We start from the raw sequence: 25,860 nt of genomic DNA on the forward strand, positions 1-25,860 counted from the left end.
CCCACAGAGTGGGTCTCCTCAGGGTGCCATCAGCCAGACAGTGCCAGCTGGCGACCCCCAGGGGGAGGGCCTTCTCGGTTGGAGCTCCCACCCTATGGAACGAACTACCCCCAGAGATCCGGGTGATCCCGGATCTCCCTTCCTTCCGCCGCGCCCTCAAGACATGGTTATTTAAGTTGGCAGGACTGGCCTAAGGGTTATTTTTTAGCTGGGTTTTTATAATAATTTTTAAAATAACAAAGGCCNCCTGGTGGAGTTGGGAGTGGGAGGCACCGTTATGCGGTGGTTCTCCTCCTTCCTCACCGACCGTACGCAGTCTGTATTGGCAGGGGGACAGAGGTCGACCCCAAGGCCCCTAACTTGTGGGGTGCCACAAGGGTCGGTCCTCTCTCCCCTATTGTTCAATATTTATGTGAAGCCGCTGGGTGAGATCATTCGTGGCTTTGGGGTGGATTTTCATCAGTACGCTGATGACACTCAGCTGTACATCTCCACCCCAGGCCACCCCAATGATGCCCTTGACGTGATGGCCCGGTGCCTGGAGGCCGTAAGGGTCTGGATGGGGAGAAACAGACTCAGGCTCAACCCTTCCAAGACTGAGTGGCTGTGGCTGCCGGCTCCCCGGCATAGTCAGTTGACTCCGTCGCTGACTATAGGGGGCGAAACTTTGGCTCCCTCGGAGAGGGTGCGCAATCTGGGTGTCCTCCTGGATCCATGGCTGACACTGGAAGACCAGTTGACGGCCGTGGCCAGGGGAGCGTTTTACCAGGTACGCCTGATTTACCAGTTGCGGCCTTTTCTGGACCGGAACGCCTTGTGCACAGTCACCCATGCTCTTGTCACCTCCCGCCTGGACTACTGCAATGCTCTCTACATGGGGCTCCCCTTGAGGAGCACTCGGAGGCTCCAGTTAGTCCAAAATGCACCCGCGCGGGCGGTGTTGGGAGGGACTCGTCGCTCCCATGTAATGCCATTGCTGCGCGAGCTGCACTGGCTGCCGGTGGCTTTCCGGGTGCGCTTCAAGGTGTTGATTATCATCTTCAAAGCACTCCATGGCATCGGACCTGGTTATCTCCGAGACCGCCTTCTGCCGCAGACTACCTCCCATCGGCCGATACGCTCCCACAGAGTGGGTCTCCTCAGGGTGCCGTCAGCCAGACAGTGCCGGCTGGCAACCCCCAGGGGGAGGGCCTTCTCGGTGGGAGCTCCCACCCTATGGAACGAACTACCTCCAGAGATCCGGGTGATCCCGGATCTCCCTTCCTTCCGCCGCGCCCTTAAGACATGGTTATTTAAGTTGGCAGGACTGGCCTAAGGGTTTTTAGCTTGGTTTTATAACAATTTTTAAAAATAACAAAGGCCTAATAATATTTCATTTTAATCAACATTTTAACTTTAGTATTTTCTGTATTTCTGTATTTGTTTTAAAAGGCTGTAAGCCGCCCTGAGTCCGCAGGGAGAAGGGCGGGGTAAAAATATAAATAATAAATAAATAATAAATAAATAAATAGTCAATAAAAGAATAGGAAAAGCAATACTGGGATATAATCCTCAAAATGACAGAATGATCTCAGTTCGAATCCAAGGTAAACTATTAAATATCACAGTAGTCCAAATCTATGCCCCAACCACTGGTGCTGAAGAGGATGAAATTGACTGGTTCTATGAAGCCCTACAGCACCTTATAGAATTAACACCAAAAAATGATGTTCTTATCATCATGGGGGATTGGAATGCTAAAGTAGGAAGCCAAAAGATAACCAGAATAACAGGCAAGTTTGGCCTTGGGGTACAAAATGAAGCAGGGCACAGGCTGATAGAATTTTGTCAAGAGAATAACCAACACTCTTTTCCAACAACCCAAGAGAAGGCTCTACACATGGACATCACCAGACGATCAACACAGAAATCAGATTGACTATGTGCTCTGCAGCCAAAGATGGAGAAGCTCTATACAGTCAGTAAAAACAAGACCAGGAGCTGACTGTGGCTCAGATCATGAGCTTCTTGTTGCAAAATTTAGGCTTAAATTGAAGAAAGTAGGGAAAGCACTAGGTCACTCAGGTATGAACTAAATCATATTCCTGATGAATATACAGTAGAGGTGACAAATAGATTTAAGAAATTAGATCTGATAGACAGAGTGCCTGAAGAACTATGGACAGAGGTTCGCAACATTGTACAAGAGGTAGCAACTAAAACTATCCCAAAGAAAAAGAAATGCAAGAAAGCAAAATGGCTGTTTGAGGAAACTTTGCAAATAGCTGAGGAAAGAAGGGAAGCGAAAGGCAAAGGAGAAAGAGAAAGATACACCCAATTGAATGCAGAATTCCAGAGAATAGCTAGAAGAGATAAGAATACCTGCTTAAATGAACAGTGCAAAGAAATAGAAGAAAACAACAGAATAGGGAAGACCAGAGATCTCTTCAAGAAAATTGGAGATATGAAGGGAATGTTTCATGCAAAGATGGGCATGATAAAGGACCAAAATGGCAGGGACCTAACAGAGGTAGAAGAGATTAAGAAGAGGTGGCAAAACTACATAGAAGAACTATACAAGAATGAGCTTAATGTCCCAGATAACCACGATGGGGTGGTCACTGACCTCGAGCCAGACATCCTAGAATGTGAAGTGAAATGGGCCTTAGGAAATCTGAGCAACAACAAAACTAGTGGAGGTGACAGTATTCCAGCTGAGCTATTCAAAATCTTAAAAGACGATGCAGTAAAAGTGCTACACTCAATTTGCCAGCAAATTTGGAAAACTCAACAGTGGCCATAGGATTGGAAAAGATCAGTTTACATTCCAATTCCAAAGAAAGGCAATGCCAAAGAATGTTCAAACTATCGCACCATTGCACTCATTTCACATGCTAGTAAAGTTATGCTTAAAATCCTACAAGCTAGACTCCAGCAGTATGTGGATCAAGAACTACCAGAAGTACAGGCAGGATTTCGAAGAGGCAGAGGAACTAGAGATCAAATTGCCAACATACACTGGATCATGGAGAAAGCTAGGGAGTTCCAGAAAAACATCTACTACTGCTTCATTGACTATGCTAAAGCTTTTGATTGTGCGGATCACAACAAATTGTGGCAAGTTCTTAAAGAGATGGGAGTACCAGACCATCTTATTTGTCTCTTGAGAAACCTATATGCGGATCAAGAAGCAACAGTGAGAACTGGACACGGAACCACTGATTGGTTTAAAATTGGGAAAGGAGTCTGGCAAGGCTGTATACTGTCGCCCTGCCTATTTAACTTATATGCAGAGCACATCATGAGAAAGACAGGGCTAGATGAATCAAAAGTTGGAATTAAAATTGCCGGGAGAAATATCAACTACCTAAGATTTGACGATGATACCACTCTAATGGCAGAAAGTGAAGAGGAACTAAAGAGCCTCTTGATGCGGGTGAAGAAGGAGAGTGAAAAAGTTGGCTTGAAACTCAACATTAAGAAAACCAAAATCATGGCAGCCGGCCCGCTCAATTCCTGGCAAATAGATGGGGAAGAAATGGACGTAGTGACAGATTTTATTTTCCTGGGCTCCAAGATCACCTCAGATTGGGACTGTAGCCAAGAAATTAAAAGACGCTTGCTCCTGGGGAGGAAAGCTATGGCAAATCTAAACAGCATACTAAAAAGCAGAGACATCACCCTGCCAACAAAAGTATGTATAGTCAAGGCCATGGTTTTCCCAGTTGCAATGTATGGATGTGAAAGTTGGACAATAAGAAAGACTGAGTGACAAAGAATTGAGTGCTGGAAAAGACTCCTGTGAGTCCCTTGGACTGCAAGGCGTTCAAACTGGTCAGTCCTAGAAGAGATCAACTGCGACTGCTCTTTAGAAGGCCAGACCCTGAAGTTGAAACTCAAATACTTTGGCCACCTAATGAGAAGAAAGGACTCACTGGAGAAGGGCCTAATGCTGGGAAAGATTGAGGGCAATAGAAGAAGGGGACGACAGAGAATGAGGTGGCTGGATGGAGTCACTAAAGCAGTAGGCGTGAACTTAAATGGACTCCAGAAGATGGTAGAGGACAGGTAAACCTGGAGGAACGTTGTCCATGGGCTCGCGATGGGTCAGACATGACTTCGCAATTAATAACAACAAAAGAATATAACAAAACATTTTTGGCTACAATGCAATCAATGGTCAAATAATGTAAATTAGACTTAATGGACAATCAATATATGCTAATCATTCAAGATTATGCTCTAACCATCAAGTTATTCCTGCCCAAGGGGGCACCATCTATCTTCAACATTCCAGGATGGTGTCCTTCTAGATTTTGTTATACCACCAGTTTTCAAGGTAGAGCCAATATTTATTTATTTGTTTTTTTAATATATTTTTCAAACTTCTTAACTTCCCATCACCCTCAGAGAGGTGCTTTGGGTGGTGTACAATTTAATCTATAAAATGAACCATTAAAACCAGAATAATTTAAGATTGAATAAAAAACAGTATTATATTATGCAAAGTATTAAGTATGAAGCAAAATGACCTCAGCAAATGTAATTCCATTCTTTTTTCTCTAGTGGTGTTTTGTTTTCTTCTGTGCATATGAACTCTCATTCCCCCATTCTTTTACATCCTACTTCAAAAGTTCATAAAAGTGCAGCAAACTCTATGCAGATATGATAAACATGTTTCCTTCTGATATTTTCCAAAGTACTGCTGCAAAGAATAGTACTGATTACTAACTAATGACAGTTATTGTCTCTTCTTCTCCAAATCTTAAGGGAATTTCAGCAGACACTGTAAAAACTATGACCACGGATTAAAATATTGTATTCTATTAATATCTGCTTCAAAATACAGAAGTGCATGTAGGGAGGAAAAGAAGGACTTGTATTTGATCTGTCACTCTTTATTTTCTTAACTTTAGATAAAATTCATTATCTTAACCTTAGATAATATTAAAGAATGGTCAGCTTTTCAGTTAACTGGTAACATAGGAGATACTGTTTGATGTCAACAATGATTACATATTATAGTGAATTGGTTATATTCAGAACATTGGTTTTACTTTTTTTTCCAACTGTGATGTGCATTTCTCCTCCCTGCACCTGCAAACTTAGTAGTCCTCTTCCAATTGTCCATAAATACTATCAATCTGGAGATTTAATCATTGCTGCTATTATTTATCAGGTTTTCTTTCTTACAAATGAGATCACTTTTCAAAGCCTTCCTTCTAGTGAAATCCTTGATCAGTTCCTGTAAGTATCCTACTACTTCGCTTCCTCCTCCTTATTCCACATCTCCTCTTCCCACTCACTGCCACTGAAAAACTGTATTTTCTTTCAATTTTTTTCTTAAATATATTGGTTGCTGGTTGGTTGGTATGACCAGTTTCAGTGACCATATTTAGTCATTTTTAATTCTAGACTGCACAAACACTTAATCTGCCCTAATATTGATGTTGAAAATGAGATGAATATTATTAGTTTTAACCATAAGTATATGAATTTCATTTTCCTCAGCAAACTTGCTTCCTTCAACAAAGTCCCTTGTTGAAAGTAAAACATTTGACTAATCTAAATACTGTAGAATCTCTCTGCTTAATCTTGAGCTTTTTTGTCTTTTTGTTTTTTATTTTATCCAGATGTAAAAGAGGAAACGTTATAGGGCATTATGGGTTATTATATGTCTAGGGTGTAAAAAGGAGATGGCTTCCTTCTCTTAGAAAATACAGATAACATATAGATAGTACTGAAATTAGATAGAAAAATAGAAAACTAATAGCAGTTTTTTTCCTAGCATCTTTAAACTGAGTTACTCCACTACTGCCTCTGAAATTTGTTTCCAAGGTTCTACTACTCTTTCTGTGAAGTAATACTTTTTGACAATAGTTTTGAACATCTCTTTTGCCAGTTTGAGATTATGCCCCCATCTTCTTGTTTTTACTTAATATTGAAAATACTTCCTTCTGGAACCTCATTCACACTCTTAATATATTTAAAGTTTCAATCATGTCCCCCCTTTTCTCCTGTCCTCTAGGCTGAAACAAATTTAGTTTCTCCAATCTTTCCTGATATGTTTTATCCCTCAAATCTTGCACCATTATATTGCCTATTTCTGGACTCGCTTAATCTTATCAATATTTTTTTTAATGAAATCTTCACAATTGGACTTAGTAGTCCAAATAGAGACTGACAGAATGCTAGCCTTAACTCAATGTTAAGTAGCCAAAACTAGGTCAGTGATTCCTAATTAATACAGACTAGGATTAATATTTGCTAGTGACCAAATTGCATGTGTCCAAAACAAACAATAAGCAGTAATTTATATATTTATAAATACATCTGTATAAATTAAAACAGCTGTCTAATTCTGAAACAGAAATACATTGACCCAGTTTATAACTCTCACTGAAGGTTCATCACTCATAATTACCAGCACACTTTGGCTCTGGCATTTGCTATAAAGGAGATAAATGAAAATGGTCTTTTACCTAACATTAGCCTTGGTTTCCATATCGCTACTGACTATCCTGTGGAAAGTACAACCTATCATTTAGCAATGGAATTTCTATCTACCAAAGATAAATTTATACCCAATTACAAATGTAATGATGAGACCAACACAGTAGCTGTCATTGGAGGACCCCGTATTAATACCTGTGTCAACATGGCAATCACTCTGTACAACTACAAATTTCCCCAGGTGAGAAACAAAAATGGATCAATATGAGTTCACCATCTATTTATTACATTCAAAACTTTTGTCATTCAAATGAAATATTTGAGCAAGACCATGAGTAATTCATAAGGCCATCCCTTTTTGACTGATGAGTAAAATTGCATATGTCATGTAAAACTAATTTTTGAGCACTCTATTTTTGTATCCCACTCAAATCCAGAGATTGGGTTAAACAAACAAACATTCATGCCTTTATTATTATTATTATTATTATTATTATTATTATTATTATTATTATTATTATTATTATTATTATTATTATTATTATTATTATTATTATTATTATTATTATTATTATTATTATTATAATATATTAATTAATTAATTTATTTATTTATTTATTTTGTAAGAGATCTTTTATTCCAATATGCTTCTGACTTTCTCCATATAGATCACATATGGATCAGCTCCACTGATGAATACTGAAACAGCAATATTTGTCAAATGGATGTTCCCAGATGACAGCCACCAATTTAAAGGAATACTGCAGTTATTGTTGCATTTTGGATGGACCTGGGTTGGGTTAGTCTCTCTATATGAAGAAGATAGAGACAGGTTCATTGAAAAGAGACTCTCCATGTTTTCAGAGCTAGGAATCTGCTTTGACTTTATAGAATGTCTTCCACAAATGATGTATGGTAATGCAGCTGCTGAAATGATAGAAAATGCAGATAAAGTATACAAAATAATTATGACGAATACAGTCATTGCAGTCATCTTAAGTGTTGAAATTACAGGCATGTTGCCTTTGAGACTAATGATCTATCTTTTCAACTATGATACTATTTCAAAGGAGAGAAAGGCCAAAGTTTGGATCATGACAGCCCAGATGGAATTCACCTCCATTCGGATGCAAAGACAGTTGCCTATTGATTTCCTTCATGGTGCTCTTTCCTTTGCAATTCACTCAAAGGAGCTGACCGACTTTCAACAATTTATGGAAAAGAGAAACCCAAATGTAGAAAAAGATGATGGGTTTATTATCGATTTCTGGAAAGATGCATTTGAATGCTCATTCTCCAGTGATATTACAGATGGGAATGCTGAAAGGATCTGCACTGGAGAAGAGAAGCTGGAGATTCTTCCTAATTCTGTCTTTGAGACAACAATGAATGGACACAGTTACAGCATCTACAATGCAGTCTATGCTGTGGCACATGCTCTGAAATACATGCACTCTTCCAAACTCAAAGGGAGTCGGATAATGGATGAGAGGAGATGGAAGCTCTTCCTCCAATCACCCTGGCAAGTAATGTTGGCTAATAGAAAATTGGGGAAAATAATCAAGTATCAGAATAGGAAATGTTATTGTTTTTTTGTTTGCTTTCTTATGTTTTGTTTTTAACAATTATAATGCTTTACATATAGTTTTAAAGCCATATGGAATAACTTGATATTTTTGAATAAAAGAAATTAAAAAAGTGAAATAAAAATCTAAACATAGAAACAGTTATAAATATACACACTTTATTTTTATGTCTAAAATAGTATGTACAGGATTTTCTTCAATCCAATATATTTGACAACTTTAAATGTGGAAACGTGAAAATTTCTTTGCTACTGGGTAGCATTATAATTCCTCGTCAGCTTAATTTTGGAGTTATTGAGATTCAAGTGTCCCAAATATGCATTTTCAAAAGGCAGTTGGACTTTGTTTTTCCATGAAGATGTTTCATTTCAGTTCAGAACTGAAAAAGCTTCTTGGGTGAGGAGCCAAAAATCTTTAAGAAAGTCCAATTGTCTTCGATGAATTAGAATCTCCAAAGACATTTAGATTCAAAGGGAATAATATTAATATTAATATTGATTTTAATATTAATATTAATAATAATGAAATGACAAAAAATAAAAATAGTGTTACTTTCAGTGAATAACAAACTTGTCAATGAATCAAATGAAGAACATTTCATGTTTGTTTGTTTGTTTATTTATTTATTTTCAAAACTAACACCTGGACTTACCTTTGGATGGAAGTTTTGTTTTAGCTTTGTCTATCTCAGAGAATTCTATGTTGCCTACCTCTTTTTACAATCCTGTAATCTCTGAATCTGGGGTAGAGTCAGGGCAACTGAATGGAGCTGAGCATTTACTGGCCAAGATGCCATTCCTGGCACCATATGGAGTTTGCAACAGATATTTTCTCTTTGCACTCTGAATGAGAAACATCTGTCACTGCCGAGGATTGAACTCTCAGTCTTTACCACTAGGCCACCAGGCTGCTCTCTATCTTACCTACATGATATGGCAGAACACTGAAATCCCCATTTCTGAAATATATTTCTTTACCAGTTTGAAACTGCTGTAGACTGAAGCAGATTTGAAGAGTTTACTTTTCTTTAACCCTAGAACAAATTGAAACAAATCAAGATTTTCCCATTCCCTTCAAAGATTCCCGATAACTTTCGGTGTCTTTTTTTCTTTCTCTTCTTCATTTAGCTTCACCATTTTTTGCAACAGGTCTCCTTTAACAACAGTGCTGGAGAACAGGTTTCTTTTGGCCCCAATGGGGAATTAGAAACTGGATTTGATATTTTCAATTGGGTCACATTTCCAAACAAGTCCTTTCTGAAAGTCCAACTTGGGAAGATCAATTCCACGGCTCCCCCAGACAAGCTCCTTACCATTTCTAAAAAAGAAGCCATTTGGCCTCTCATATTTAACCAGGTGAGTCTCATTTTTCCCTTTTTCTGAAATTATTAGTCACTGATCCATTGAAGTAAATGATTAAATAACCACAACAACAGCAACACTAATAATAAGCAAACCTTTAGCAATCCATATACTATTGATCACAGGTAGTCCTTGACTTAGAAAAGTTCATTTAGTAACAGGTCACAGTTACAACATTGGAAAAAAAATGAGGTATGATCATTTTTCACACTTACAACTGTTGCAACATCCCCATGGCCATGTGATCAAAACTCAGATGCTTGGCAACCGACTCATATTTATGACAGTTGCAGTGTCCCAGAGTCATGTGATCACCTTTTGTGAGTCATGGGGAAACCACATTCACTTAACAACTGCAGTGATTCACTTAACTGTGGTGAGAAAAGTTGTAAAATGGAACAAAGCTCACTTAACAACTGTCTCACTTAGCAACAGAAATTTTGGGCTCAGTTGTGGCTGTAAGTCAAGGACTACCTGTATTATTATTTATTTATTAAACCTGTATACTGCCCATCTTTAGATGGCTTGTAATCATAAAAACAAGATGAAGCATTAAAACAATAAATATTGACAATAAAATTGATTTCAAATTGGCAAGATGAGAAGGAAAGAAGCAAGATTCACATGGGGAGGAGGTGGGATCTTATCTTAGTCCAGTAACCACCCCCAGAATGATACAGCCGCTTTGAAGTTCCAGGCCAGTTCTCAGAAAGAGGTCTTCAGGCCCTTTGGATTGCCCAAAAGATGAGTGGGTATTTTTTTCTTTTGAATGTGACATGAACACAAGCTAAAAAAGTCAAAGAGGTGTGCATGCATCTCTGTGTGGGTCCTTAGTCCTTCTTGAGTTTAGTTGTTCTCTTGCAGATATTTCATTATCCAAACTAGGTAATGTCATCATTGTGGTTTCAAGTTCAGAGAGCACCAAGGACCCCTCATTTTAAACCAGAACTATGAATATTCTCCTTTACTACGATCAGAGAGATGGCTTAAGATTATATATCCAAAATATTTCCTTTGTTCCAGTGCTAAACTACTTTAGTACACAGGATGTATTTCTAAAATATTTTAGAGATATACTTACTTTATGATAAATAGAAAAGGGAATATACAAATTAAAGATTTTCCCACATCAGCTTCTGATACCTTGCCGCAAAATGATTTTAGAATACAGAGAAAGATCCATTGATGAATGTAACATGCGTGAAATAAGAAGCAGTTGAAGATACAATGGGGAGTTCACATCAGGAAGAAAACTGGAAAATTCAATACCAACTTTTGAATTAGATCTGAAGAGTTTGTGTGTATATAATTGATGAAAAGAACAACCCCCCCCAAAAAATAAATTATCTGTGTGGATATTCTGATTTTATTTCTGAATAGACATTACCTCTTTCCATCTGTAACATGGAGTGTCCTGTTGGCCACAGCAAGATAAAAGTGGAAGGAAAATTATCCTGCTGCTATGACTGTAAGCCATGTCCAGAAGGAAAGATAGCTGACCAATTGGGTAAGCAAAGGAATATATGAAATATATCCATGATATAATAAATGTAAACGGGGGCTGAATTTTAAATAAATGTTATGGTAATTGAAAATTTTGAGCTTCACATCATATTGAAAGATTATAAACAGTTTTTTCCAGAAATCTTTCTTTTTTACTTTTTTGAAGTCAAGGTGATTTTGCATGGGTAACTTTTTCCATGGTTTTTACTTGTTTTCACCTCCTATTCTACCCAAGTTATTGATTTATTGATTTTTTTTATATTTTATTTTGTTTCATCATGAAAGGTAAAAAAGCAGAACAAATGTAAAGAGACACTAACAACAAAAATGAAAAAAAATGGTGACCTAAAAAAAGAGAAAAAGGTGGTCCAAATATCAAGTAAATTTAAATTTTAACTTATACAATCCACTCTGGCTTGGTCACTGGAAAAAAATACAGAAAAGTGATTGATTGATAGATTGATGGATGAATGGATTGATAGATTGATGGATTGATGGATTGATTGAATGATTGAATGATTCTACAATTTATAAGGTTGCCTATCTCATATAATAAGCCTAAGAGCCTTCCCACAATTTTTAAAAACAGAAATAATAATTTAAAATTTAAACCTTGTTACCAGTCGCCAGACAAATCAACCTCCTGAGTCAATCTCCATCCTACTCCAGCACTTTTGGGGAAGAACAAGATTTTCCCAGCCTGCTACAACAATAAAATTTAGGGATAACTCATAATTCAGGTGGAAGTGTATAAGAAAAGGATGGATACTACAGACAAGATACAACTCTGAACTCCCAGATGAAAATATTTAACAAAAAAAAAAAAAACCTAGAACATGCCTACCTATTGGACTTATTGGGAAAAATAGATAACATTGAAGAGTTCTGGTCTCATCTATTATTTTGCCCAATGACATTTAGGGATTTAACGTTGATAACCAGCAACTTCAAATGTGTATGGTAAGCCACTAGGATACAGTACAGCTCATGCAGGAGTAGTAGGACTAAGTGAGTTAAGTGCATGGGCCACTGAATTGCAGACCTGTTATGGATTTGAAATGGTCTTCAAAGGCAGCACCATATAAAGGGATTCCATAATCAAATGAGGAGAACAGTAAATCTACAGAGTGCTGTAAAATCAGGGCATACTGACAATGAAATTAAGATGTTTCAAAACAATAATGTTTCTATGAATGGTCACTTTTTCAGACTTAGACGACTGTTTCCCATGTCCAGAGGATCAATATCCAAACAAGGATAAAGATTGTTGCCTTCCAAAAAGTATAACTTTCTTAACATACCAAGAACCTTTGGGGACTTCTTTGTCAGTGATTGCAGTCTCCTTTTCTATCATCTCAGCTGTGGTGCTGTGGATCTTCATTAAATATCAGGAGACACCTGTCGTTAAAGCCAATAACAGGAACCTCACCTATAGTCTTCTCATTGCTCTCCTCCTCTCTTTCCTTTGCACTTTGCTCTTCATTGGACAACCTGACAAAGTCAAATGTCTCTTGCGACAAACTGCCTTTGGCATTATCTTCTCTGTAGCTCTTTCTTGCATATTGGGGAAAACAATTATAGTGGTCCTTGCTTTCATGGCCACCAAACCCAGCTCCAAAGTTAGGAAATGGGTTGGAAAAAAGATGGCCACTACTATTATCTTAACTTGCTTCCTGGCTCAATTTAACATCTGTATAGTGTGGCTGGCAATTTCTCCTCCCTTCCCAGATTCTGACATGCACTCCATGGCTGAAGAAATTGTTCTGCAATGTAATGAAGGTTCAACCACCATGTTTTATACAGTCCTTTCCTTTTTGGGGTTCTTGACTACTGCCAGCTTCATGGTGGCTTTCCTAGCTAGGAATCTACCTGACAGCTTTAATGAAACAAAGTTTATCACTTTCAGCATGTTGGTCTTTTGCAGTGTTTGGGTGTCATTTGTTCCAACCTATCTGAGCACCAAGGGAAAATATATGGTGGCTGTAGAGATCTTCTCCATTTTGGCTTCAGCGGCTGGATTACTGGGTTGCATCTTTTCTCCCAAATGCTATATCATTATTCTGAGACCTGATTTGAACAAAAAAAAGCAACTAATGAAAAAATGATACTGATTTTAATCACAAAATCCTTTGAATAAAGCCAAATTGCTCACTTTTAGCATATAGATTTTTTCCCAGTTTGAGATTCTGCATTATTCCTTTATTTTCATTTCAAGATGATATACAAAAAATTTGCTGAGAAATTTATTTAACAACCTAGAGAACCTATCTGCATTTTTTCTTTAAAATGTTAAATAATTATTCTGAGCCCTAATTAGAATAGTAAGGGATAACTAATCAAGAAGATATTAAAAATATTTTAGTGATATAATGTGCCTTAATGTAAAAAAAATGATTTATATCCTAAAGCCTATGAGCTTCAAAACATCCCTGCCAAAAAGAAAGAAAATGCCTACTTTGTACCACTCATTACACTAAAAGCATCCCTGGTACATGTGAAGCCAAACATTTGTTAACTTTCCGGGTGTTTCAAGATGCTGTTAATCTACGGGATAACATGAATGCCTAATTTGCCACTTCAAGGTCTCCAATATTCCCCTTAATCATTTTTAAGGTACAGAAAAATTCAAATTAACATCCCTTTCCACAATTCTGAAAGTCTGAGAGCCACTTTGGTGTAGCAGGCAAGGTGCTAGTTCAGAAACAAGGGACTGAGAATTCTTGTCCTTCATTAGTCATGAAAACTTAAAAGGTATGTTGATTTGAAACCTGGGGAGAGCTATTTGATCTTAATGATGTTCAAGATCTTCTTCTCAGCCTCCCTGAGAAAGTAGTCTTATTCATGATGACTACTATCCTACCATTGGTGACTTCTTTACTTTTGATGTCACTATTATTCTTGAGCCTTGCATAACATATAATTCTTCCATACTGATATTAATGCATAAAGGGGGCATTGATTATTTTGGCTTTAGCTGGATGGTGAAAGCAATAATTGTAGACATTCAATTCCTTGTTGCATTCATCTGGGTATATCCATACGTTTTCATTGTAATAGTCAGCCATTCAGTCACATATGACCCTTGACTCCTCTATGTATTAGCATTCCTCAAAAAATAAATGAACAACAATAAATTTTGACTCATTTGTTCAACCTGGTTTTCTTTATCTATCTTTAAATCTGTTCTATGTTGAGAACAGATCACACTTTACTTATTGATTTATGCAGAAATATTGAAAACTGAAATGGGTTCATAAAAATTTAAGTGTCAATGTATATTTCAGAGTGAGGTAAAGCAAGGGTAGTAATACACATAGCCTCATCAATCTACAACTGGAATAGTCATAGCACAGAAGCACTGCTTGAGCAGGGTCCGTAAGATTATCTGGGACACTACACATCCTCTTCATGACCTGTTTTCCTTGTTACCTTCTGGGAGGAGGCTTCAGGGTATCCGAAGCAGAACATCCAGATTCAGCCAGAGTTTCATTCCATACAGCATTAACCTTGCGAACGCTCAAGCTTCCTCCTTCCATTATATATTCAAGATGGACAATGTTTAATATTTATTTGCTACATATATGTAGGGATGTGGGTCTATACATACGTTGTTCATAGTATGTTTAGGTGTGTGTCATGTATATGTTTCCCTTTGAGAGCGGGCAACTAAATTTCATTTTTGATGTGTGCCCACAGTATAAAAATGAAAATAAACGTTATCTTATCTTATCTTATCTTATCTTATCTTATCTTATCTTATCTTATCTTATCTTATCTTATCTTATCTTATCGTATCGTATCGTATCGTATCGTATCTTATCGTATCGTATCATATCGTATCTTATCTTATCTTATCTTATCTTATCTATACAATTTAATCAATTATTTAAGCATTAAAAACAGATTAATGTAAGACTTTGTTAAAAAAATAAAAATATTAAGCATTGAACAAAGTATTAAGTAGTAAGCAAAATTGGTGAGCAAAATGAGCGCAAAAGGTGTATTTCCATTCTTTCCTCAAGCAGAGCATACTCTGAGGGATCCAGAGTTAGCTTCTGCTGCATTGCCCCAAACTGATTTTAGAATACAGGGAATGAACAATTGATTAATGTAATAGGTATGAAATAAGAAGCAGTTGAAGATATAATGGGGAGTTTACATCAGGAAGAAAAGTGGACAATGCAAGACCAATATTCGGATTAGATATGAAGAGTTTGTGTGTGTACAATTGATGAAAAGAACAATCCCCCCAAATAAATTATTTGCTTGATTTTATTTCTGAATAGACATTACCTCTTTCCATCTGTAACAAGGTATGTCCTCTTAGCCATAGCAAGATAAAAGTGGAAGGAAAATTATCCTGCTGCTATGACTGCAAACCATGTCCAGAAGGGAAGATAGCTGACCAATTGGGTAAACAAAGGAATATATTAAATGTATCCATTATATAACAAATATACACATGGGCTGAATTTTTAATAAATATTATTGAAAATCTTGAGCTTCAAATCCTGTTAATGTGAATAAATGAAACATTTGTATTGTTTTTTTCATACTTCAGTGGGCTTCTTGGTGATTAAACCAATTAGTTCATCTAACTTGCAGAATCAGTAGATTCCTCAGATTTGTATGATCTCTTCTTATATTTCCATAAAAAAATATAAACAGTTTGTTTCAAAAAGCTTTGTCCTTATTTTTTAGAAGTAAAGGTTATTTTACATTGGTTTTTTCCCCATGTTTTTAGTTATTTTTACTTCCTATTCTACTCAAATTATTGATTTATTGATTTTTTTAATATTTATTTTGTTTTTCATGAAAGGTAAAATACAAAACAGAAAAACAAACAAAGCAGGACAAATCTAAAACATACATCCAGCACTAACAACAATAAAAAGGAAAAAAATGGTGTACAAAAAAAAGAGAAGAAGGTGGTCTAAATACCAAATAAATTTAACATTTAACATATAGAATCCACTCTGGCTGGGCACGGAAGAAAAGAAAAAACAATCAAGTTATCGATTGATTGACTCTGAGATTTATACAGTTGCATATCTCATATAACAGTAGTGGCGAACCTATGGCACGGGTGCCAGAGGCGGCACTCAGAGCCCTCTCTGTGGGCATGCGTGCCATCTCCCCAGTCCTAGGCCTTCAGCTGGGTTTTATAAAACCTTTTCGCTTTAGGCCTCTGCCACCGTGTGCCCCCCCCCCAAAAAAGTTTGATCAATCAGTCAATTTCAACTTCTCGCAGGAAAAAAAAGATCTTGCAAAGTTGGAATTGATTGATTGAATTTTTTAGTCCCACCCAGTCTGCCATTACCACCACAGCCATGCCCAGCCAATGGGCCACACCCAGCCAATGGGCCACACCCAGCCAATGGGCCACACCCACCCGGCACCCGACGATGCATAAGTAGGTTTTATGTTGCAGTTTGGGCACTCGGTCTCTAAAAGGTTTGCCATCACTGTCATATAATAAGCCTAAGAGGCTTTCCACAACCTTTAAAAACAGAAATATTAATTTAAAAACTCACTCTTGTTACTGGCTGCCTGACAAATCATTCTCCTGAGTCAACCCCCACCCTAGTCCAACACTTTGGGGGCACTACAAGATTTTTCCAGTCTGCTACAAGAATAAAGGTTTAGGGATACCTCATAGGAGAGTATTGGAAAAGTCTGGACACTACAGCTCAGATATAACTCTGGACTCTCAGATGACAACATTTAACAAAAAAATATCTAGAGCAGAGGTGTCAAACTTGCAATGTCACATGATGTGTCGCGATGTATCGTGACTTTTTTTCCATTGCCTGCAATGAGGTGGGAGCAGTTTCAGCATGACGCATCCGGCCCGTGGGCTGGCAGTTTGACACTCCTGTAGAGCATGCCCACCTATAGGACTTATTAAGAAAGACAAATACCATTGAAGAGAGCACCTCTCACCTATAACTTTCCACAATAACATCCAGGGATTTAATATTGATGACCAGCAACTTCAATTGTGTATGGTAAGCCACTAGGATCCAGCATAGCTCATGCAAGAGTAGTAGAACTAGATGAGTTAAGTGCATGGGCTACTGCATTGCAGATCACTTATGGATTTGAAATGGTCTTCAAGGGCAGCACCATATAAAGCAATTCCATAATCAAACTGGGAGCTCAGTAAGTCTACAGAATATTATAAAATCAGGGCATACTGAAAATGAAATGAAGATGCTTTACAGTGGTTCTCAACCTTCCTAATGCCGTGACCCTTTAATACAGTTCCTCATGTTGTGGTGACCCCCAACAAGGCATGGTCCACTGGAGGAGCCTCACTGTTCCTCTCAGGCCATGCGGGGGAGGGGCTTATGGAGCTAAGACTAAATGCGTTTCAGCATAGATGGCCACCACAAAATTATACATTGGTTCCCGGCTGGCCTGGGCCAGGGCCAAGGCAGAGGGGGCCATTCCCTCACTGTTTCATGGGCCACATGAAACCACTTCGCGGGCCGCATCCGGCCCCTGGGCCTTGTGTTTGACATGTCTGTCCTAGACTCTTTTGTTGCCTGCCTCCCGTTTCAACTTCTCTCCAAATTTTCCAAAAGGAGAGCTCTCCTCAACTATTTTATTTGGGGAAGAAGGCGGTTAGGTTTGTGGTAGCCCATCTTAACAATATTTGGAAATCTATTTCTACTTTATATGTGAAAGCCCCTTCACTGCAGTTGGATATTGAACTCACTGCCATTGCTTATTCATCCATTCCATGTTTGTCAGATTCAATTATTGCTATCCCCTGCAAGTGAGTAATTACTCAAAAACCATTTCAGTTACCTCACTCCCAGACACAAATCATGACAGGATTTGCCTCCCTCCTCTGGGTTCTATTTCTCTCACGGGCTGTTAATGTGGGAATAAAATTAGGGGAGACCCCACCCCAACTCTGTTGCCTTGAGAGAAAAAGTGAGATATCCACAAAGTTTACCTGGACATTTTTCTTATTTCTATTTTCCTTATCCATACCTTTTCATAGCTTCTTATGCATATATCCCCTCTCCCATGAAACATAAAGCAGGTAGATATGAGAAAAAAGTTATTTTTCATACCATGCTAAATTGCCTTTCCTCCTATCCCAACTTTAAGGAAAGAAAACATGGGCAAATCTCATGCAGTATCTGTTAGAATTTTAAAACTGAAGCATGCAGATGAAATCTTAGCAAGAGTCATTCACATTATCATTACACCTCATATTGGATACATCTGCTGAAAATGATCATGCTTAACATATACACAAGAATATTCTTGTTATCAAAATTTGATATTCCTGTTTGTTAATTTTGCTATTTTTATATTACTGTAGCTTTAAGGGAAAAAAGCAGATTCAGGTTCTTTATCTTTCATGTTTGACCAGCTACTCTTGGCAATCCAAGTATAATTGTCACTTATAATAATAATAATAATAATAAAGTTGGAAGGGACCTTGGAGGTCATCGAGTCCAACCCCCTGCCCTATTCTCTTTGTTGCCTCTTTCTGATAAAATCATTGGCCATGGGTGCCTAAACTGCTACCAGGAAAAAGGAGGGAAAGTTTCTTATCCAACTTCTTTTGTGAATCTTCTTTTCAAAATGGGTAATAGGTCATCCCAGAGCCAAAGCAGGCACTGAATTCGCTTGCTACAGGATCCAGGCTAGGCTTGCAACAACTTCAAACCTGGGAACTGGAAGTACATTAAAGTCTTCAAAGAAAAAAAAAAGACACCCTCCAGCCAAGGCAGAAAGTGTATCAGGATAAAGAGAGAGTTGCCTATGCTCTCCAATTCTCCAAATTCCAAATTTTAAAATAAAGCATTATTACTTTTTGCCCGATTTGCAAATTTCCTCTACACATTTGGGAGAAAACTCCATGAAACCCAGAGGACTTTGTTTTCAGTAAAGGATAGAAATTGCTGTAATTCCAAACATTGAACCCTTCCCCCTTCTCTCTCAATCCCCATCACTCACACGGTCTCCAGGCCAGAGGTTCTCCCGAGCACGCAGGCGCAAAACAGCTTTTTCAGGGAAGGGAGGAAAAAGGTGCACATTCGTAGAAGGTGAGACTCTGTTGCTGGCACCAGGCAAAAGGCTCTCCTCTCTCTCTCTCTCTTCTTTTACCCTCAAAGAAGCTGGAGTAGGGCGCTGCGAGCCAATCCAAGGAGGCAAAAGACGTCTTTATTAAGGAAAGGGGAACGGAGCAAGAACTGAGTGTGTCTTGGTTCCTAAGACCATCTGAAATATGTGTTTTCCGATGGTCTTAGGCGACCCCTATGAAAGGGTCATTCGACCTCCAAAGGGGTCGTGACCCACAGGTTGAGAACCGCTGCTTTAAAACAATAATGTTACTATGAATGGTCTCTTTTTCAGACTTAGATGACTGTTTTCCATGTCCAGAGGATCAATATCCAAACAAGGATAAGGATGGTTGCCTTCCAAAAAGTATAGTTTGCTTAATTTATCAAGAACCTTTGGAGATTTCTTTGGCAGTGATCGCAGTCTCCTTTTCTGTCATCTCAGCTGTGGTGCTGTGGATCTTCATTAAATATCAGGACACACCTATCGTTAAAGCCAATAACAGGACCTCACCTATAGCCTTCTCATTTCTCTCCTCCTCTCTTTCCATTGCATTTTGCTCTTCATTGGGCAACCTGACCAAGTCAAATGTCTCTTGTGATAAACTGCTTTTGGCATCATCTTTTTCAACTAATGAAAAAATGAAACTGATTCCCCCCCCAGCTTGAGATTCTGCATTCTTCCCTCTATTGTCATATCAATGTGACATACACACCAACTGCACTGAGAAGTTCATTTAACCACCTAAATAACTGCACTGCATCTTTTCTTTGAAATGTTAAAGTATTATTCTGAGCCCTAATCAGAAGAATAAGGAATAGTTAATCAAGAAGATGTTAAAAATATTTTAGTGATATTTGCATTAAGTTAAAAATGAATGGATTTAAATCCTGAAGCTCATGGGCTTCACAACATCCCTGCCAAAAAGAAAGAAAATGCTTTATTTTATATCATTAAAAAGCATCCCTGGTACATATGAAATGGTGAATGCACCAACACTGGAAGTTTTTAAGAAGAAACTGGACAGCCATTTGTCCAAAATGGTATAGGGTTTCCTTCCTGAGCAGGGGGTTGGACTAGATGACCTCCAAGGTCCCTTCCAACTTTATCATCATCATTATTATTATTATTAACTTTCTGGGTGTTTCAAGATGCTGTTGATAATAATAATAATAATAATAATAATAATAATAATAATAATAATAATAATAATAATAATAATAATAATAATAATAATAATAATAATTTAAAACAAAACACTAAGGGATAATATGAGTGCCTTTTTGCCACTTAAAGGTCTCCTAATATTCCCCTTAATCATTTTTAAGGTACAGAAAAAATTAAATTAACATCCCTTTCCACATTTCTGAAATTATGAGAGCCACTTTGCTGTAACAGGGGAGGTTCTAGGCCAGAAATAAGGGGACTCGGTGTCCTTGTTCTCCGTTAGTCATAAAAGCCTAGGAGATATGTGGTTCTGGAACTTGTGGAGAGGTGTTTGAAGTTGATGATGTTGGAGATCTTCTCAGCCTCCCTGAGAAAGTAGTCTTATTTATGAAGACTACTGTCCCACTATTGGTGATTTCTTTAATTTTGATGTCACTATTATTCCTGAGTCTTAGATGACATCTAATTCTCCCCTAAAGAGATTAGTGCATAAGGGAAAAATTGATAATGCTTGGTGGTTGATGTTTAGCTTGGTGGTTAAGGCAATAATTGTAGAAACCAATTCCTTGTTGCGTTCCTCTGTATCCATGTGTATCCATGCTTGTGATCATCATAGTCAGCCATTCAGTCATGTGTGACCCTCAGCCACTTGATGGATCAGCACTCCTCAATAAATAAATGAACAAGAATAAAATTTTGGTTCATTATTCAACTGTGTTCTCTTTATCTATTTTTAGGATTTGTGTGGAGAAGAGATCATACTTTATTTATTAATTTATGCAGAAATATTTAAAACTAAAATGGATTCACAAACATTTAAGTGTCAATGTATATTTCAGTGTGCCAAGAATTATAGTATGCTAATGAGTGAGGTAAAGCAAGGGAAGTAATACACATGGCCTCCTTAATCTGCTACTGGAATAATCATAGCTGGCATGCCATGTGTGGTACCACAAATGTTTTCCTGAGTCCTGCAGGATCTTGAGAAGTGGAGATAGCAGAAGGAACATTCCAAAAATGTCCATCTTTTAGTTGAGAAAGCATAAGTCCACCAGAATAAGCTCAACCCCCATTCCGAACCCTCATTTCCAATTGACTCTATTTTCTACATTCCTGGATAATGTCCTTCTAGAGCTTGAATAAATATTATAGTATTCAAGATAGATTATGCTATTTATTTATGTATGTATTTCACTCTTCTTCACTTCCTATCTCCCTCAGAAAGTTGCACTGGGCAGTATATTTTAATCAATTAAATTAAGCATTTAAAACAGAATGATGTAAGATTTTCTTTGAAAAAAGCTGTCAAAGCAAGAACCTCGACAAAAGCAAAGTATTAAGATTGAACAAAGTATTAAATATTAAGCAGAATTACTGCAGCGGGTGAATTTCCATTCTTTCCCCCCCTCTAGTGGTGTTTTATTTTATTTTCTATTTATGAACTCTTACCCCCATTTTCTACTTCACATCTTACTTCCAAGTGTTCGTAACAGTGCAGCAATGTCTATTGAGATATGATAAACTTGTTTCTTTCTGATATTTTTCAAAGTACTGCTACAAAGAATGGCACTGATTACTAATTAAGGATAGTTATTGTCCCTTCTTCCTGAACTCTTAAGAGAATTCCAGCAGACACTGTAAAAAACTATGTCCACCGATTAAAACATTGCATTTTATCAATATCTGCTTCAAAAAACAGAAGTGCATGTAGGGAGGAATTTGATCTGTCATTCTTTATTTTCTTAACTTTAGATAAAATTCATTATCTTAATTTAGATAATATTAAGGAATGATCAGCTTTTCAGTTGAATGGTAACATAGGAGCTACTATGACCACATATTATAGTGAATTGGTTCTCCTGATTGCTGATTGCTCCTGATCTTGAGAACCGGAGATAGCAGAAGGAAGATTCTGTTAGTTGAGGAAGCATAAATCCACCAGAACAGGCTCAACCTCCATTCCAAAGGCCCATTTCCAATTGACTCTATTTTCTTCATTACCGGATGATGTCCTTCTAGGGCTTTCCATTCTTCCATGTATTTCCATTCTTTCTTTTTCCCTCTAGTAGTGTTTTATTTTCTTTTGTGCATATGAATTCTTACTCCCCTATTTTCTACTTCATGTCTCAGTTTCAAAGGTTCAGAACAGTGCAGCTATGTCTATTGAGATATGATAAATATGTTACCTTCTGATATTTTTTAAAGTGTGCGGTATCACAAATGTTCTCCTGATTGCTGCAGGATCTTGAAAAGTAGAGATAGCAGAAGGAACATTTTGAAAATGCCCATCTGTTAGTTGAGGAAGCATAACTCCACCAGAACAGGCTCAATCCCCATTCCACATCCCCATTTCCAATTGACTCTGTTTTCTTCATTCCCAGATGATGACCTTCTAGAGCTTGAATAAATTATAGAATAATAACAATAACAATAACAATAATAATAATAAAGTTGGAAGGGATCTTGAAGGTCATCTAGTCCAACCCCCTGCTCAGGTAGGAAACTCTATACCATTTCAGACAAATGGCTGTCCAGCCTATTCTTAAAAACTTCCAGTGTTGGAGCATTCACCACTTCTGTAGGCAGGTTGTTCCACTGGTTAATTGTTGTGTCAGGAAATTTCTCCTTAGTTCTAGGTTGCGCTCTCCTTGATTAGTTTCCATCTGTTGCTTCTTGTCCTGCCTTCAGGCACTTCGGAAAATAGCTTCACTCCCTCTTCTTTGCTCAAGGTAGATTCTGCTATTTATTTATTTAATTATTTCTTTTTTAAAATTGTATTATTAGTTTGCTTGTTTACTTTTTATTTGTTTGCTTGCTTGCTTGCATTACAATCTTTTTTACTTCCCATTTCCCTCAAAGAGGTTTATTGGGCAGTATACAATTTAATCAATTAAATTAAGCATTAAAAACAGAATAATTTAAGATTTTCTTTTTAAAAAGCAAGGTATTAATCATTGAACAAAATATCAAGTATTAAGCCAAATTGGTGAGCAAAATAACCACAGGTGTATTTCCATTCTTTTTTCCCCTCTAGTGGTGTTTTATTTTATTTTCTGTTTATGAACTCTTACTCCTCTATTTTCTACTTCACGTCTTACTTCCAAAGATGCATCACTGTGCAGCAATGTCTACTGAGATATGATAAACATGTTTACTTCTGATATTTATCAAACTACTACTGCAAAGAATGGTACTGATTACTAACTAAGGATAGTTATTGACCTTCTTCTCCAAAACTTAAGGGAATTCCAGCAGACACTGTAAAAACTATGACCACCGATTAAAACATTTGCATTCTATTAATATCTGCTTTGAAAAACAGAAGTGCATGTAGGGAGGAAAAGAAGGACTTCTATTTCATTTGTGACTCTTTATTTTCTTAACTTTAGATAAAATTATTTACCTTAATGTTAGATAATATTAAGGAGTGATCAGCTTTTCAGTTGAATGGTAACATAGGAGCTACTGTTTGATGTCTACTATGACCACATATTATAGTGAATTGGTTATATTCAGAACTTTGGTTTTACTTTTTTTTCCAACTGTAATGTGCATTTCTCCTCCTTGCACCTGCAAACTTAGTAGTCCTCTTCCAATTGTTCATAAATACTGCCAGTCTGGAGATTTAATTATTGCTGCTATTATTAATCAGGTTTTGTTTCTTACAAATGAGATCACTTTTCAAAGCCTTCCTTCTAATGAAATCCTTGATCAGTACCTGTAAGTATCCTACTACTACGCTTCCTCCTCCTTATTCCACATGTCCTCTTTCCCCTCACTACCACTGAAAAACTGTATTTTCATTCAATTTTTTTCTTAAATATATTGGTTTCTAGTTGGTTGGTATGACCACTTTCAGCGACCATATTTAGCCATTTTAAATTCTAGACTGCACAAACTTAATCTGCCCTAATATTGATGTTGAAAGTGAGATGAATATTATTAGTTTTAACCATAAGTATATGAATTTCATTCTCCTAAGCAAACTTCTTTCCTTCAACAAAGTCCCTTGTTGAAAGAAAAACCAGAAGCTTTCTGATTAATCTTAGCTTTTTTGTCTTTTATTTCATTCAGATATAAATGAGGAAACTCTATAGGTTATTATAGGTCTAGGGTGTAAAAAGGAGATGGCTTCCTTCTCTTAGAAAGTACAGAAAACATATAGATAATACTGAAATTAGATAGAAAAATAGAAATCTAATAGCAGTTTCTTTTCTGATGTATTTATTCCTAGCATCTTTAAACTGAGTTACTCCACTACTGCCTCTGAAATTTGTTTCCAAGGTTCCACTACTCTTTCTGTGAAGTAATACTTTTTGACAATAGTTTTGAACTTCTCTTCTGTCAGTTTGAGATTATGCCCCCATCTTCTTGTTTTTTTACTTAATATTGAAAATACTTCCTTCTGGAACCACTCTTAATATATTTAAAGTTTCAATCATGTCCCCCCTTTTCTCCTATCCTCTAGGCTGAAACAAATTTAGTTTCTCCAATCTTTCCTGATATGTTTTATCCCTCAAAACATGCACCATTTTATTGCCTATTTCTGGACAGAAAAACTGTATTTTCTTTCACTTTTTTTCTTAAATATATTGGTTGCTAGTTGGTTGGTATGACCAGTTTCAGTGACCATATTTAGTCATTTTTAATTCTAGACTGCACAAACACTTAATCTGCCCTAATATTGATGTTGAAAATGAGATGAATATTATTAGTTTTAATCATAAGTATATGAATTTCATTTTCCTCAGCAAACTTGCTTCCTTCAACAAAGTCCCTTGTTGAAAGTAAAACATTTGACTAATCTAAATACTGTAGAATCTCTCTGCTTAATCTTGAGCTTTTTTGTCTTTTTGTCTTTTATTTTATCCGGATGTAAAAGAGGAAACGTTATAGGGCATTATAGGTTATTATATGTCTAGGGTGTAAAAAGGAGATGGCTTCCTTCTCTTAGAAAATACAGATAACATATAGATAGTACTGAAATTAGATAGAAAAATAGAAAATTAATAGCAGTCTTTTTCCTAGCATCTTTAAACTGAGTTACTCCACTACTGCCTCTGAAATTTGTTTCCAAGGTTCTACTACTCTTTCTGTGAAGTAATACTTTTTGACAATAGTTTTGAACATCTCTTTTGCCAGTTTGAGATTATGCCCCCATCTTCTTGTTTTTACTTAATATTGAAAATACTTCCTTCTGGAACCTCATTCACACTCTTAATATATTTAAAGTTTCAATCATGTCCCCCCTTTTCTCCTGTCCTCTAGGCTGAAACAAATTTAGTTTCTCCAATCTTTCCTGATATGTTTTATCCCTCAAATCTTGCACCATTATATTGCCTATTTCTGGACTCACTTAATCTTATCAATATTTTTTTAATGAAATCTTCACAATTGGACTTAGTAGTCCAAATAGAGACTGACAGAATGCTAGCCTTAACTCAATGTTAAGTAGCCAAAACTAGGTCAGTGATTCCTAATTAATACAGACTAGGATTAATATTTGCTAGTGACCAAATTGCATGTGTCCAAAACAAACAATAAGCAGTAATTTATATATTTATAAATACATCTGTATAAATTAAAACAGCTGTCTAATTCTGAAAAAGAAATATATTGACCCAGTTTATCACTCTCACTGAAGGTTCATCACTCATAATTACCAGCACACTTTGGCTCTGGCATTTGCTATAAAGGAGATAAATGAAAATGGGCTTTTACCTAAC

At 37.0% G+C, this 25,860-nt stretch overlaps 1 protein-coding gene across 1 annotated transcript; it reads left to right on the forward strand.

Annotated features, from left to right (window-relative positions):
• The first annotated feature begins 6,529 nt into the window (after window positions 1-6,529).
• LOC107289527 (vomeronasal type-2 receptor 26-like) lies at window positions 6,530-13,630 on the forward strand. Its single transcript, XM_015818300.2, has 6 exons — window positions 6,530-6,673; window positions 7,101-7,958; window positions 9,146-9,373; window positions 10,760-10,886; window positions 12,092-12,822; window positions 13,541-13,630. Exons 1-6 carry the CDS (start codon window positions 6,530-6,532, stop codon window positions 13,628-13,630), a joined length of 2,178 nt encoding a protein of 725 aa, XP_015673786.2.
• Window positions 13,631-25,860: the final 12,230 nt, after the last annotated feature.

The sequence above is a fragment of the Protobothrops mucrosquamatus genome, unplaced genomic scaffold (assembly GCF_001527695.2).
Source record: "Protobothrops mucrosquamatus isolate PMUCROS unplaced genomic scaffold, P.Mucros_1.0 scaffold711, whole genome shotgun sequence".
Classification (NCBI taxonomy): Eukaryota; Metazoa; Chordata; class Lepidosauria; order Squamata; family Viperidae; genus Protobothrops; species Protobothrops mucrosquamatus.

What these genes read in the sequence shown, in the direction of transcription:
- LOC107289527 (XM_015818300.2), top strand. Translation starts at nt 6,530, where the DNA reads ATGGAATTTCTATCTACCAAAGATAAATTTATACCCAATTACAAATGT. An exon ending in ACAACTACAAATTTCCCCAG is followed by an intron (nt 6,674 to 7,100) that starts GTGAGAAACAAA and finishes TTCTCCATATAG; the next exon opens with ATCACATATGGATCAGCTCC. An exon ending in GCAGTGTTTGGGTGTCATTT is followed by an intron (nt 12,823 to 13,540) that starts GTTCCAACCTAT and finishes CAATTCTGAAAG; the next exon opens with TCTGAGAGCCACTTTGGTGT.